General features: G+C 36.4%; 1 protein-coding gene across 1 annotated transcript; it reads left to right on the forward strand.

Moving 5' to 3' along the window:
• The first annotated feature begins 5,742 nt into the window (after positions 1–5,742).
• On the forward strand, positions 5,743–8,206 carry LOC110650866 (xanthotoxin 5-hydroxylase CYP82C4). The gene is made up of 2 exons (XM_058149914.1): positions 5,743–6,800; positions 7,082–8,206. The coding sequence occupies exons 1-2, from the start codon at positions 5,868–5,870 to the stop codon at positions 7,709–7,711; spliced, it is 1,563 nt and encodes a 520-aa protein (XP_058005897.1). The 5' UTR covers positions 5,743–5,867; the 3' UTR covers positions 7,712–8,206.
• Positions 8,207–15,107: the final 6,901 nt, after the last annotated feature.

The following is a 15,107-nucleotide window of genomic DNA, read 5'->3' on the forward strand; positions in this document are numbered from 1 at the left end:
ATTTGGTGACTTCTGAAGCGAAAATTTCTTTGACTAAAATTTTAAATTTGTGCTTTGTATCTGTTTACCAATTTCAGTACTGTATTTGAACTAATTGTAATTTAATATGATATAAAGGGGCATTTTAGTTATGTTGTGCACCACTGAGTAGTTTTACTCAACGATGGTTTTTCATTGCTGTCGCAGGTAGGGAGACTGATAAAACAGCAGAGTAAGCTGCCAGGGACTAAAAGTACTACATTTTGGATTTTGTCGGATATTTAAAGTATACCCCTTTTGTACATATTTATTTTAATGTAAATGAACTATATGTATGTTGTGTAATTGGTCTTGAGTAGTTGTACAGTAATATTGTAAATTAGTTGATTTGGTAAAAATGTTGTAATATAAACCTTATGTTTTAATTTATGAAATGCTCCATTATTTTATTTATGTTGACATTTGTTTTTATGAATTGAGTTTAAAATTGATTTGTGTTGAAATATTGGAGGTTGGGATTGTGATTGTGATTGAAATCATTGGAAGTGTTTTTTACAGGTGTTTAAAAATTTGGGTTTTTTTTCCAATTACAGACGGCACTCTGCCGAAATTTTTACAAAAATTGCGAAAAAATAAAATTTTTCAAAATTTTTACCCAATATTTAAAATACAAATAAAAGTTTTTAATACCTATTAAAAGTGCTCACCACCTTCAAAAGATGATAAAATTATTTTAAAATCCCTTGTAATATATTTAATGGGTTATCGGCAGGTGAAGTTCGGTAATTCATTAAGTATACTACGGGATCATGTTATGCCTTACAAAAGGGTAAGGTGTGACACAACAGATCCATTAGAAGAATCTGATTCCTAGCTGGTTCAAACACATCATTTAGGCCCATCAAAAACTGCATTAGCCTATTCCTATTAGTAATTTCTACAATTTCTTTTGATACTCCACAAGTACATGGAGGCAGAACATCAATACTATCCAACTCATCCCAAAGCCTTTTTTGGCTTTGTGAAGTAAGATGCAACTGAATATTTTCTTGCGAAATTGATGAAACCTTCCTCTGTAGCTGATAGATCATCGGCTCGTTACTTTCTCCAAACCTTTCAGAAATTTCATCCCACATTTCCTTAGAAGAAGTAGTGTAAATGAAGGCTTCTGCAAGGTTTTTGGATATCGAATTCAGTATCCAAGATGTGACCATATAATCATATCGCTTCCATTGCTCAAAAGCCTTTGTTCCTTCAGCTAGAACATTTATTGTTCCATCAACAAACCCTAACTTTTGTTTTTCCCCAAGTGCTATTTTCATAGCCAAGATCTAAAATTACTCCCAACCAAAGGTGCGATAACCAAAACCATACCTGGATGGTCTGAAGATTGCAGATATAAAGGATCATTCATACCGATCAAATTCCTGTTCATTTCTTTTGTAGCAGCTCGATCCACAACAATGGCAACGTCTTCCATCTTCCTGATTCCCTAATCAAGCTTCTTCTTATTCCTTCAATGGAGTTTCACAGAGAAAGAAATCAACAGAGAATGAAGAGTGAAAAATAACTGCCTCTCTAGATCTAAACTCGCTCTGATACCATGAAGATTTCTTGACTATGAGAGAAATGAAAGAAAGTTCTATTGATTTCTATTAAACTCAAGAAAAGGAGAGCAAAGTTTATATACAGCTGCTAAAGCACTAAACATGTGAGATACAAGCTCCAATGACATTAGCAATAACTATTTAAATTAAAAATAGAATTACTCTAGCTCAGCTAGCAATAACTGCTTGCTTTACACTCTTTACACAATCTTACCAAACCAATCACTGTACATTAACCTAATGGTATCATTAGTCAAGTTTTTTAGGTAGGTAATATTACCTTACACAACACTTTGCAACTTTCAAACGCATTATACTTACCTTCTTTCAAATATAACTTGTTGTCAGTTAGCAAATTACTTCAAACCACTAAAATTAAACTGACCTTTTGTCCCACTTGTTGCATATTACAAGACCTTTAGACTGAAGATTTAATAACAGTGGCAAAGGAGATAGATGGATTATACAAGATAGACAAATCTAGTTTTCTTTCCTCAACCATTCATTCTTCTTTACTTGACATTCAAAAATGTTGCATTCCTTAACCTCATTGTGTAAATACCATGCTCTCTGAATTTGAAATCAGTAAAAAGAGGTTTCTTTGTTCAACAGCACATGCTTCATCTACCATTGATTTTCATACCTTTCATGCGAGGTTAGGACATGCCTTTTTGAGTAAAATGAATCATATTCCTGGAATTGATACACCTAATTTCAATGATATTAATTATTGCATTTGTCCTCTAGCAAAACATCATGGACTCTCATATCCCATTAGTAAGTCTTATGCAGCAAAGAGTTTTGATTTGATACATGTGGATATATGGGGCCCTTATAAGGTGCAATCTATTACAGGTGCTAGGTATTTTTTTACTATAGTAGATTATTACACTATAACTATTACACCAGAACTACTTGGACTTTTATGTTACAAGACAAATCTCAGACTCCAAATACTTTGGAAAATTTTATTAACCTAGTTCGCAATCAGTTTGGGGTTACAATTAAAACTATTAGGATAGACAATGGTATTGAATTTGTCAACAATAGTTGCACACAGTTGTTCACTAGTAAGGGCATAGTGCATCAAAGAACTTGTCCGTATACCCCTCAACAAAATGGGATAGTGGAAAGAAAACATAGATTTTTACTTGACACTGCTAGAGCATTAAGGTTACAAGTTAACTTGCCAAAGAATTTCTAGTCAGAGTGTGTTCTTACAGTAACATATATTATCAATAGGCTTCCTATCAAAAAATTGAAGTGGCTTACTCCATATGAGACGTTGTATAATAAGCCACCAGCTTATGATCACATGAAAATTTTTGGGTGTCTATGCTTTGCAGCTAATGTTTATCCACATAAGGACAAGTTTGCAGATAGGGCTATTGCTTCTGTTTTCATTGGTTACGCAGGGAGTCATAAGGCATATAAGTTGTATGATTTAAGTACTAGAGAAATCTTTGTTAGTAGAGATGTCTTGTTCCAAGAGGCTGTATTTCCTTTTAAAACCAATTCAATTTTTCCTTTAGATGATTCTCCTATTTTACCTAAGCCTATTTTTTCTGAAAACAATTCTCATTTGTCCAATTTAGAATCACAATCTTTTGCATCTTCACCGCTTCCTTTTTTTTCTCCAAATCATGCATCATCACGTATACCTACTACTCAAAATATAGAAATTGAACATGTTGCTCCACCCACAAATATTATATCTTCTACTCAACCTTTAACTTCTTCTAATCCCATTGTCCCTAGAAAAACATCGAGACCACATTCAAAACTAGGCTGTCTAAAGGATTTTGTCCATCTTGTATCCACTGACTGTGCTGTTACAACTGTTACCTTTTCAGTCAATTCTTTTCCCTATATTTCAGTTGACAAATTACCTTTTCCTTTTATTTATACACCTACCCATCAGTCATATATAAACAATGTATCTACTATCTGTGAGCCTATTACATATTTTCAAGCTGTAACTGATATTAATTGGATTAAGGCTATGGAGCAAGAGTTGTCAACTTTAGAGGAAAATGAAACCTGGGAGTTAACTGAGTTGCCAAAGGGAAAGAAACCATTGGTTCAAAATGGGTTTACAAACTTATATGCAAGCCAAATGGTGAAGCGGATAGATACAAGGCTCGCTTGGTTGCGAAGGGTTATAATCAAATAGAGGGGTTGGACTACAAAGAAAGATTTTCTCCAGTGGCTAAATTGGTGACAGTAAGGGTTTTTATTGTTCTTGCTACATCAAAACAGTGGCCAATTTATCAATTAGACATTAACAATGCTTTTCTTCATGGTTACTTGAATGAAGAAGTCGATAAGAAACCTCCTCAAGGCTATACAAAAGCAAAACCAGGGCAAGTCTGCTTGTTAAAAAGGTCTCTTTATGGCCTTAAATAGGCATCACGACAATGAAATCTTGAGTTTTCTAGTTTTCTGAAGTCCCTTGGTTTTGTGCAATCTCAGAATGACTATTGTTTGTTCACTTAATCTACTAATGATCATTTTTTGGCTCTTTTGGTCTATGTAGATGATGTCATTATTACTGGCACTTCCTCTACAACCATAGAAAATGTCAAAGCTACTTTTCATTCCAAATTCAGTATCAAGGATTTGGGTTTCATGAAGTATTTCTTGGGTTTGGAAGTTGCTAGGTCTGCTGAAGGTACTATAATTAGCCAAAAAAAGTTTAGTTTGGATGTTTTAGCTGATTCTGGTCTATCTAATTGCAAGCCTATTGTGTGTCCTTTGCCTCAAGGCCTACATCTTTCTACTGATTCTGGGAAGCTTTTGGAAAATCCAAATTCTTATCGCAAGGTCATTGGTCGACTCTTATACATTAACATCACTAGGCCTGACATTAGCTATGCAGTCCAGCATTTTAAGTCAATTCATGTCCGTGCCTGGAAAACCACATTGGGAGGCTGCTCTTCATGTGCTTAAGTACTTGAAATCCCATCCTTCTAAAGGGTTATACTTTGCTACTTCTAATGATTTTCGTTTGATAGCCTACTGTGATGCAGATTGGGCGTCTTGTGCCTTTAGTAGGAAATCCCTTATAGGATTTTGCATTTTTACTGGACTTGTTTGATTAGTTGGAAGACAAAGAAGCAATCTACCATTTCTAAATCATCTGCTGAAGCAGAGTATAGATCAATGGCAGCCACTGTGTGTGAATTGTTATGGATCACATATTTGTTTAAAGATCTTCATATACCAGTTCACTTGCCTATTGCTCTCAAGGGTGACAACAAGGTAGCCTTGCATATTGCTCAGAATCCAATCTTTCATGAAATGACTAAACACATTGAAATTGATTGCCACATTATTAAACAATAACTGCAGCAAGATTTTTTTTCTCTAGCTCATGTTTCATCTCAGTTACAACTTGCTGATGTGTTTACCAAGCCTTTGCCATCTGATCTTCATCACAAGTTCATTTCCAAGTTGAATCTAGTGCCTTTACCACTTGATCCAACTTGAGGGGGGGATAAAGAGTGTAAAGCAAGCCGTTATTGCTAGCTGAGCTGGAGTAATTCTATTTTTAATTTAAATAGATAGTTGTTACTGATGTCATTGGGGCTTGTATCACACATGTTTAGTGCTTTAGCAGCTGTACGTAAACTTTGCTCTCCTTTTCTTGAGTTTAATAGAAATCAGTAGAACTTTCTTTCATTTCTCTCATAGTCAAGAAATCTTCAGGAGCCACCCCCCTTTTCCTTCCCTCCAATTGAGTAATTTTATAGTGTGACAGTGATTCCATGTAAGCAGGTTGCATAGAATGACAAGCTATTATAAAATTAACAAATAAGTAATTATGATTATTAAAATCGGTTAAAAAAAAATTACATGGCGGTTGCATATTTATACGATCCACATATATATACATATATATGTATGATGTTAATTGGATTGCAAATCCATATACGCTTTGTTCTACATAAAATTAAAGATGTGTTATATAATTTCTTCCAATGAGGGTGTGTCCATCCCTGACAAAGTGGTCCGGAATGAATTTCGAAAGGATTAAGATCAATGAGCAATTAAATAATTGTTTTAACCATTTTGACAGAAAATTTTTGTCTATATCTGATTCGTTATGGACCAAAATATGAATATTTGGAATCCATAAAATCACATCATATATTTTGTGTCTTGATTCATAGTAGGATTTTGGCAAGAAAAATCCTATTCGACATTCATTTCACGTTTCAGCCTTTTAGGCCACTATATAGACATCAATTTGTTGAGGATCTAATCCAAGCATCCCCAATAATGGACGTTCTAGCTTTCCTACTTGCAATTGCATGTCTTCTGGCCTTCTTTCTGGTCCACAACTCAAGGAGAACAGAACTAGTAACCTACAACCAAAATAGAAAGAGAAAATTAGCCCCTGAGCCATGTGGTGCTTGGCCATTACTAGGCCATCTTCTTCTTATTCTCAAGGATCGGGTTCCACTTTTCCGAATTCTAGGAGCAATGGCCGATAAACACGGCCCTGTTTTCACTATACAACTTGGGACGAAACCCGCTCTTGTGGTAAGCAGCTGGGAAGCTGTAAAGGATTGCTTCAAAACCAATGACAGGGTCTTCATGACTCGTCCTAGTTGTATTGCCTCAAAATATCTGGGTTACAACGGTGCCCTGTTTGGGCTAAGTCCCTATGGACCATATTGGCGTGATATTCGCAAGCTTGCAATTCTTGAGCTTTTATCCAATACCCGTCTTGAGAAGCTAAAGCATGTGCGGGTTTCAGAGGTAGAGACTGGCGTCAGGAACTTGTACGTATTGTGCACTAATGGCAGGACTGGTTCAACTGTGGTGGACATGGACCAGTGGTTTTCCAATATGACGATGAACCTGATGATAAGAATGATAGCTGGAAAGCTACTCATTAAGGATGAGGAATCTGAGAGATTCTGCAGAGCAACCAAAAATTTCATGCATCTACTCGGAGTGGTTGTGATATCGGATTTGATTCCAGGTACAGAATGGTTGGATTTGCAGGGGCATACGAGATCTATGAAGAGAACGGCTAAGGACATGGACTATTTCATTAGTAGGTGGGTAGAGGAGCATCTTCATAGGAGGGAAGACGGGCAAGAGAAAGAAGAGCCTGACTTCATAGATGTGATGCTTTCTTCACTTGCAAATGAGGATTGGATATGTGGACATAAGAGCGAAACGGTGGTCAAGGCAACAGCCATGGTATGTCGTTATATATATATATGTCGTTATATATATTTTGTCTTATTTTTTTTTAGTATGTTGTGAGGTTATAATTTTAAATCTAATATGAGCTGAATGAATAAAGAAAAGAATGTGTACGTTCATATGGATATTTTTAGATGGATAGTACAACCACTAGTTACTACACGACTAACAAATCAGCTTGCCCAATGAAGAACCCCCCAGCCAGGCAAGCAGTTATTAGTTTTAACCATATGCCCATGTCTGAGTGGATAACTCTAATTTTATATATTTTGCAGAATTTGATCATAGCTGGCATGGACACTACATCTGGTGCCATGACTTGGGCGCTTTCGTTGGTGCTTAATCATCCAGAAGTGCTAAAACAAGCACAAGAAGAAATAGACAACCACGTTGGACGAGAAAGATGGGTAGAAGAATCAGATTTCAACAATTTGCCATACCTCCAAGCCATTGTAAAGGAAACATTACGGCTCTACCCTTCAGGTCCCCTATCGGTACCACGGGAGGCCATGGAAGATTGCTATGTAGGTGGCTTTTATGTCCCTAAAGGAACTAGATTATTGGTCAATATTTGGAAGTTGCATCGCGATCCACGTATATGGCGAAATCCAAATGAATTTCATCCTGAGAGGTTTCTTGCTTGTGAGGGTCATGAATTCGACGTTCGAGGTCAGAATTTTGAGTACATTCCCTTCAGTAGTGGAAGAAGAGCTTGCCCTGGAATATCGTCTGGCATGAAAATCAGTTGTTTGGTGCTTGCTCGTATTCTTCACGGCTTCAATCTGAGAACCCCGACAAATGCACCTGTAGACATGAGTGAAGGTTTGGGGGCCACAATACCTAAAGCAGCACCACTACATGTCGTTCTTAAGCCTCGTCTAGCACATCATCTGTACCAACTTTAGAAGCATCATCAATACATGTGATGCCATGTGTAGTTATAATCAAATAAACATATCAGGCTTTATTTTCTCCTCTTTCTCTCTACAACTTCTCCCTTTCCGCCACTTTCCTTAGCTTGAGGGGTTGGCCACTAACCACCCCTTTCCTTTCTTTTCTTTTAAAAATCTTCATAAATAAGTGTTTCTACACAGATCTAGCTCTGTGGGAGCTTTTTCATTTCTCTCCTGAGGCTTTTAGTGGGTTATGAGTGAACATGTCTTCCTTTTAAGGAATAGATATGAAACTTACAAGGTAAGAGAAAGTTTTTCTATCAAAAGAATTGAGTCAACTTATCAGTGTTTCGAGATTCAAGTTCCCTCTATGTGTGTTCAGGAGTAAAACTATGTGTTATCATTGAGTGTTGTTCACATGTTATTGTAATTCTGTGTATTTTTCTATTTTCTCTACTATTTTGAATTTGAATTGTGCTTAATATTTATTTGTTGTATTTTCTGTAATTTTCTCTAATTTCAATCAAATTTTATTTTTTGAAAAAAAAAACTATATAGTATGTTTTAGGGAGAGTATATATATATATATATATATATATATATATATATATATATATATATGCGCGCACTTAGACTAATTGGACGAGCATCCGCTTTTCGTCATATTGACACTTCTTCTTCCTCAGCGACTTGGCAATAATCTGATTCCACACGGGCAAGGAAAGGCAATGAAGATTCTTTAGATATCCACGTCACAGCATAATCCCACTTTGAGTCACAGGATGATGCAACTAATAAAAGAAAGATTTTTCGGAGGCAGATTCGCAAGAAAGAGAGATTATTAGTTACACTCGGTGTATATTGCATTATCTCTTATAATTATGTGGAATCTATTCTCTATAATATAGAAAGAGTTCACTTTTTCGTGAGAGAAAAAATACTATATTTTAGTGCTTCCGGTTTATCTAGCTGTTATAATCGCATTTAACAAAGGAGAAAAAGAAGTAAAATAGCACAAAAACCTAACTCCTTAAATTATACCTTCATAGGACAGATCCGACTCGGTTGGGCTAGCCCTTTTTCACCTCTTTCTCCGAAAGAACCCGAGACTCTATATATATATATATATATATATATATATATTTGCTGCTCTATCAGCTTTCTAGTGATGATGGAGTCATTCTAAATTTTTCTCGGTTTATCTCAATAAAATATTTTATTTATATAAAAAAAAAACTAATATGTTTGTGAATCATATGCCCAATAGTTTTTCATATGATTTAATAAGGTAATCTATATTTTATATATGATTTTAGTTTTAATCAATTTCCTTCTTAAAAGATTTAGCTTCTAATAATCGGATATGTCCAATGAGTAATTTACTATAAATAAATAAATTAATTAAATTTAACTAGCAAATTTATTAAAAACTTTGAAATCTTTTTCTTATCAATATGCATAGCTAAATATTTTTATAAGATTACACCACATTGAGTTTTATTTAATATCTTCTAGTAATTCAATAATTAAATACTTATAAGAATAATTATTCATAAATTCATTAAATTATATAAATCACATAAAATTATTTGAGTAAAATTTAATAAAAATTTGCAAAATTAAATTAGACAAACAAAACTCAATACACCAAGTCTTCATTTTAATTTACTATAATGAATTTCTCTTATTTGTCAAAAATTAATGTTATACTAATAATAATAATAATAATAATAAGCTTATAAAAGGAAATTAATTTTTAAAATTAGATATTAAAATTTATAAGGCAAAGTTATTAAAAGATTTAAAGGGCCAACTATATTTAAATACTTATAAAATTAAATATGAATGCATAATAAATTTAAAAAGAAAAATTATGATGCAATAGCCATCTCTAATCCGTTAATTGATGAACTATACAGTAAGATATAACTCAAACTCCAACTCTTTTCCTTTTTCACAATAAATATGAATAATTTTATACTAAATAAAATAAAAACTCAAACTCGAAATCTCCTCGCATACGCCTTAAAAATAAATTAAAACTAATAATCTATTATCTAACCAACACACAATAGATTTTGAAATCTAATAGAATATTGTGAAGATATATTTGCTCCTTCATATAAATTAGAGATCCGCAGGTATACTTTCTAGCTATTTTAAAGGCAAAACCAGCCATGCATTTAATTAAAGAGGTAAAAAAATAAGACAACCCAACTTAAGCCCATTAACAAAACCCACTCCTTAAAAGTCCATAACGAAAGATTCATCAGCCGATGTAGCCCACCACAAAAAAAAATCACAATGAGGTCATCAATAAAGGTGCGACGTTCAGCCACCAGCGCTGTCCACCATTTTTCGAAATGTTGAAGTTAGATGAAACACTTAGGGCAAAAACCTATAGATTTTGACTACAACTATCAAAGTCTTATTTATGGAAATTTTTTTCTTCTTGTTATTGATTTTTCATGTAATAAGTAAATTATTAAAAATTAAAAATAAAAGTAGACTGAATTTTGAAAGGATAATAGGATTGTAGTAGAATTTAATTACTAATTTCAGAGCATTTAAGAAAGTAGCATAGCATTTTTTTAAAATTTTAATAATAATATTTTAAAAATCGTTATGTACATAGTATTTTTGTTACGACCCAATTTATGGACCGGACCGGCACTAGGACCTGGGCCAGCCTAAAACCCCCGAGGCCTATAGTAAGCCTAATTATTCCTCAACCCAACTCTAAAGCCCATTTAGGCCCAATTTCAAGAATTCAACCGGACAGAGTCCGGCCATAAAATGAATCTTTTAACGGGGAGTTTTTGACTCACCCGACCTGTAAACACAATATATAATCAATTGGGGAGCTCAGCTCACCCTCCACATACTCATAATAATATAAAGTCAAATGGCAGCTCAGCTCCCTCATCCAGTCCAACATATATGCATATAATAAGTCTACAGGTTCAACATGGCAAATTATATTACAGACCCAAATCAAATAAATATTTCTAACACATGCGAAAATTCTAGGAGTTAACAGAATTACACAAACATAAATAAACGACCTGCGAAGAAGAAAAGCAGGTTAACCACAACAATAATCCTCTTGTAGCCTGAAAAAGATAATGAACAGGAGTGAGCGTTCGACTCAGAGAGAAAAATATCAATTTTAACTATAATCTCTATAGCTATCTAAAGCTAATGCGCCCTGTATAGTAAAATGCAACATCATCAATATTTTCACATCATAACAGCAAAAAGGTAATCTGGAGCACTCACACACCCGATAAAGTCAAACAATACATATATAGGAGCTGATCCCCTATACAGCCCTCTTAATCCAACCTGTGCTAGCGAAGAACTCAAGCCGGACTTTCGCTTAATAAACCAAATCGGGGTCCCAATGAAGAACTCAAGCCGTGTCTACCCCGAAGGACCGGGTCCCAGTGAAGATCTCAAGCTGTGTCTACCCATCTTGTCCATAGCCAACACCATACCATGCGCACTCTAACTCACGCACACTGCTCCAAATTACCACAACAACATCCATGGCACTTTAACAGTTGTGAATGCAACATAAAACGTGCCTAGAGTTTAACTACATAGATACATATTTATAAGTGATGCATGGGCATGCTTGAACATATAATAATATCGAAATTACAATTAAAATTAATATTTTACTCACAGACTTAACCGAAGTCACTGTGGCAGCTGGGTGGAGGAGGAAGGCTGTCCCGGCTCACCTAACAATTTTATTACAATCATTTAATAAATTTAACTCAATACAAACTAAGAAAAAGACCAAAGATGTACTACGTTGTGTCAAAAATCCGGCAGCGTCTCCCTTATACCTAGGACCTACCCAACCTGCAAAATAGCTTAAAACATACTTCTATATCCACAAACCATACACCCACAACTCAATCACATCACACAGCCCCTCCTGGACCCATCCAAACAGTCATCAATCACAATATATAAAATTATAATTTAGTCCTTATAATTGACCCTTTCTGCAAAAGCTACCCAAATAAACTCTAAAAATTCTAAAACTTTGCCCCGCGGTCCTTAGCAATATTACTAAGCTAATGCAAAAATAATCATAATTTTCTGAGCTACCACGAATATTTTATGGATTTTTAATCAAATTCAGCACTAAAAAATTAAGAAAAAGTAAGGTTCGGGTTTACCTATGCCGATTCCGATCTCGGGAACGCGCTCAAGACGTCTGACAACGGTGGGGTAGCCAAAATCTTGACCCAATTCCAAGACTTTTTCGATAGCCTGTCTGCCTGGCAGGAAATTCACAGACCCGGGCAATTGTTGAATTTTCGCGAATTGAAGGTACCTACACGAAGCCCACAACACGAGGGTTAGTATATAATTTTTAAGGAATTTTTTAAGCTCATTTAATGCTCGAAAAAATACTACGAAGTTTCATGGGACCCATCGAAAAACGGTGTCGAAAAATTTTGGAATTTATATTGTCGCAAAGCTCTCGACGAGTGGAGCGCTCTGGTAGTCTCGGTTTTCTCGTGGGGTTCATGGTTTGTGAGAAATCTAGCCCAAAAATCAAAATGAGCTAAAACTTCCCGAACAAAAATTTGGGCAAACCGCTCGATGAATTTTGGTGTTCTTGGTGTCTATTGAAAGCTCTCGAGGTGTAGATGGTGTTTGACACAAGACCCGGCCCAATCGGTGGTCGGATGGGCCAGATTTCAACTGGGAAGCTGAAACAGCGCCTCTTTACGCATCATTTTCGGCCGCTTGGAAGGCCGGCCAAAGGTGGGGGAAGGCTGAGGCGGCGCGCAGGCGAGGTGGGGAGGGCTGGGTGGCAGCAGCGCGGTGTGGGCAGGAGGGAGGAGAGAGAAAACGGGAGAGAGAGGAAGAGAGGTCAGGGACCCGCGCTGAAGAAGAAGAAAATGAGCTGGCCGGTTCAATTCGATGGGTCCAATCCGATCCGGTTTGATTCGATCAGTCCCGCCTTACCAAAAACGAGGCCCAAAAATTCCAAAAAAATTCTAAAAAATTCAGAAAAATTCATAGAGTCCAAATATATTTTTAGTTTTTTCATGTGGTCTTTAAATTAATTTTTAAAAATCATTAAAGTTTTATATTTTTGGAAAATCAAACCCGATTTTTAAAATCTGAAAAATTTCAAATAATTTCCTAAAATTTAAATAGAATAAAATATTAATATTTACCTACAAAATAATAAATTCAAAAATTAAGGGTGTTACATTCTTCCCTCCTTACAGAAAATTCGTCCTCGAATTTTTACACAAGGCAGAATAAAGTACAGAATTACACATTGAATAGATAAGGGTACTTGTTACGTATGTCCCGCTCTGACTCCCAAGTGCACTCTTCCACTGACTAACTCCTCCATAAAGCCTTAACCATAGGGATATGTTTTGATCTTAGCTGCCTCACTTGGTAGTCCACTATGGCTACAGGTTGCTCCTCAAATGTCAGGTTTTCTTTCAGCTCTACTAAATTCGGCTGTAGCACATGAGAAGGATCAGGTATGTATTTCCTGAGCAAGGAGATGTGAAATACAGGATGAACATGAGAAAGGTTGGGTGGTAACTCCAACCGGTAGGCAACTGCTCCAACTCTATCAGTAACCTCAAAAGGTCCAATATACCGGGGTGCCAACTTACCCTTCTTCCCAAATCTCATGACTCCCTTCATCGGAGAAACCTTCAGGAATACGTAGTCGCCTACTGCAAACTCTACATGCCTCCATTTGGGATCTGCATAACTCTTTTGCCTGCTGAAAGCTATTTTCAATCGTTCCCTGATTAAAAGAACTATCTCTGAAGTGTACTGCACTAAGTCTACATCATGCACCTTCGCTTCTCCCATTTCCATCCAACACAAAGGAGACCTACACTTTCTTCCATATAGTGCCTCATAGGGTGCCATCTCTATGCTGGAATGATAACTGTTGTTGCAAGCAAACTCCACCAAGGGTAGCTGATCATCCCATTGACCTCCAAAATCCAAAACACACATACAAAGCATGTCTTCCAGTGTTTAGATTGTCCTTTCGGACTGCCCATCTGTCTGAGGGTGGAAAGCGGTACTAAAGTTCAACTGTGTGCCAAGTGCCTCCTACAACTTCCTCCAAAATTGAGAAGTAAACTAGGGCCCTCTGTCAGATATTATGGAAGCTGGAACTCCATGCAATTTGACTATTTCTCGAATATAGAGCTAGGCGTACTGTGCCACAGAATATGTAGCCTTCACAGGCAAGAAATGAGCTGATTCAGTCAGACGGTCTACAATTACCCATATCAAATCATATCCCCGCGTAGTACAAGGTAACCCAGTCACAAAATCCATAGTAATCATTTCCCACTTCCATTCTGGGATAAGGAGCTCTTGCAGCTTCCCTAACGGCCTCTAGGAATACAATGACAAAACGGTCCAAGAATGGCCTGAACACACTGTTCATCAAGTCCATGAAGGCTGCTGGTGCATTAGTGAGTCCAAAAGACATCACCAAGAACTCATAATGACCATATCTTATCGTGAATGCTGTCTTGGACACATCCTCATTCCTAATTCTCAACTGATGGTAGCCTGATCGCAGGTCTATCTTGGAAAAGAATCCAGCTCCTTGGAGCTGATCAAACAGATCATTGATCCGAGGAAGTGGATACTTATTCTTCACAGTCACCCTATTCAGCTGTCTATAGTCAATGCACAACCTCAATTACCCATCTTTCTTTGTCATAAATAGAATAGGAGCGCCCCAAGGTAAAGTTCTCAGACGTGTGAAACCCTTGTCCAAAAGCTCCTGTAGTTGCTCCTTTAACTCTTTCAATTCTGCTGGTGCCATCCTATAAGGCGGCATTGATATGGGGTTTGTACCCGGAACAACATCAACGTAGAACTCTATTTCTCTTCCTGGTGGCAACCTTGGAAGCTCCTCAAAGAAGACATTCATGAATTCTCTGACAACAGGAACATTTCCCATGTTGACACCTTCTACAGATGTATCTCTCACCAATGCCAAATACCCATGATATCCACGCCTCAGCATTTTTCTAGCACTAATTGCTGACACCAAATTATATGGAGCCACGCTCCTGTCACCATCAAAGCTAAACTCTTCCACACCAGGTATGTGGAAATACACCTTTTTGTTCCTGCAGTCTAATGTGGCATAATGGGTTGCCAACCAATCCATTCCCAAAATTACATTGAAATTCATTACTGGTAGAGGAACCAAGTCTGCTAGGAGGATCTTTCCATCCACTACTACTGGGCTACCCGAAAAAAAACATATCTACATCTATGTTATCACTAAGCAGGGTAGCTATAGACAAAGGACATTCTAAAGTTATGGGGTTCCTACCCAATTTCATGGCAAACACTAGGGAGACAAATGAGTTCG

The sequence above is a fragment of the Hevea brasiliensis genome, chromosome 7, assembly GCF_030052815.1.
Source record: "Hevea brasiliensis isolate MT/VB/25A 57/8 chromosome 7, ASM3005281v1, whole genome shotgun sequence".
Lineage (NCBI taxonomy): Eukaryota > Viridiplantae > Streptophyta > Magnoliopsida > Malpighiales > Euphorbiaceae > Hevea > Hevea brasiliensis.

Bases quoted from the DNA above. Each gene is read 5' to 3' on its own strand.
- LOC110650866 (XM_058149914.1), top strand. From the start codon at position 5,868: ATGGACGTTCTAGCTTTCCTACTTGCAATTGCATGTCTTCTGGCCTTC. The intron at 6,801-7,081 runs GTATGTCGTTAT...TATATTTTGCAG, and splicing joins TGGTCAAGGCAACAGCCATG to AATTTGATCATAGCTGGCAT.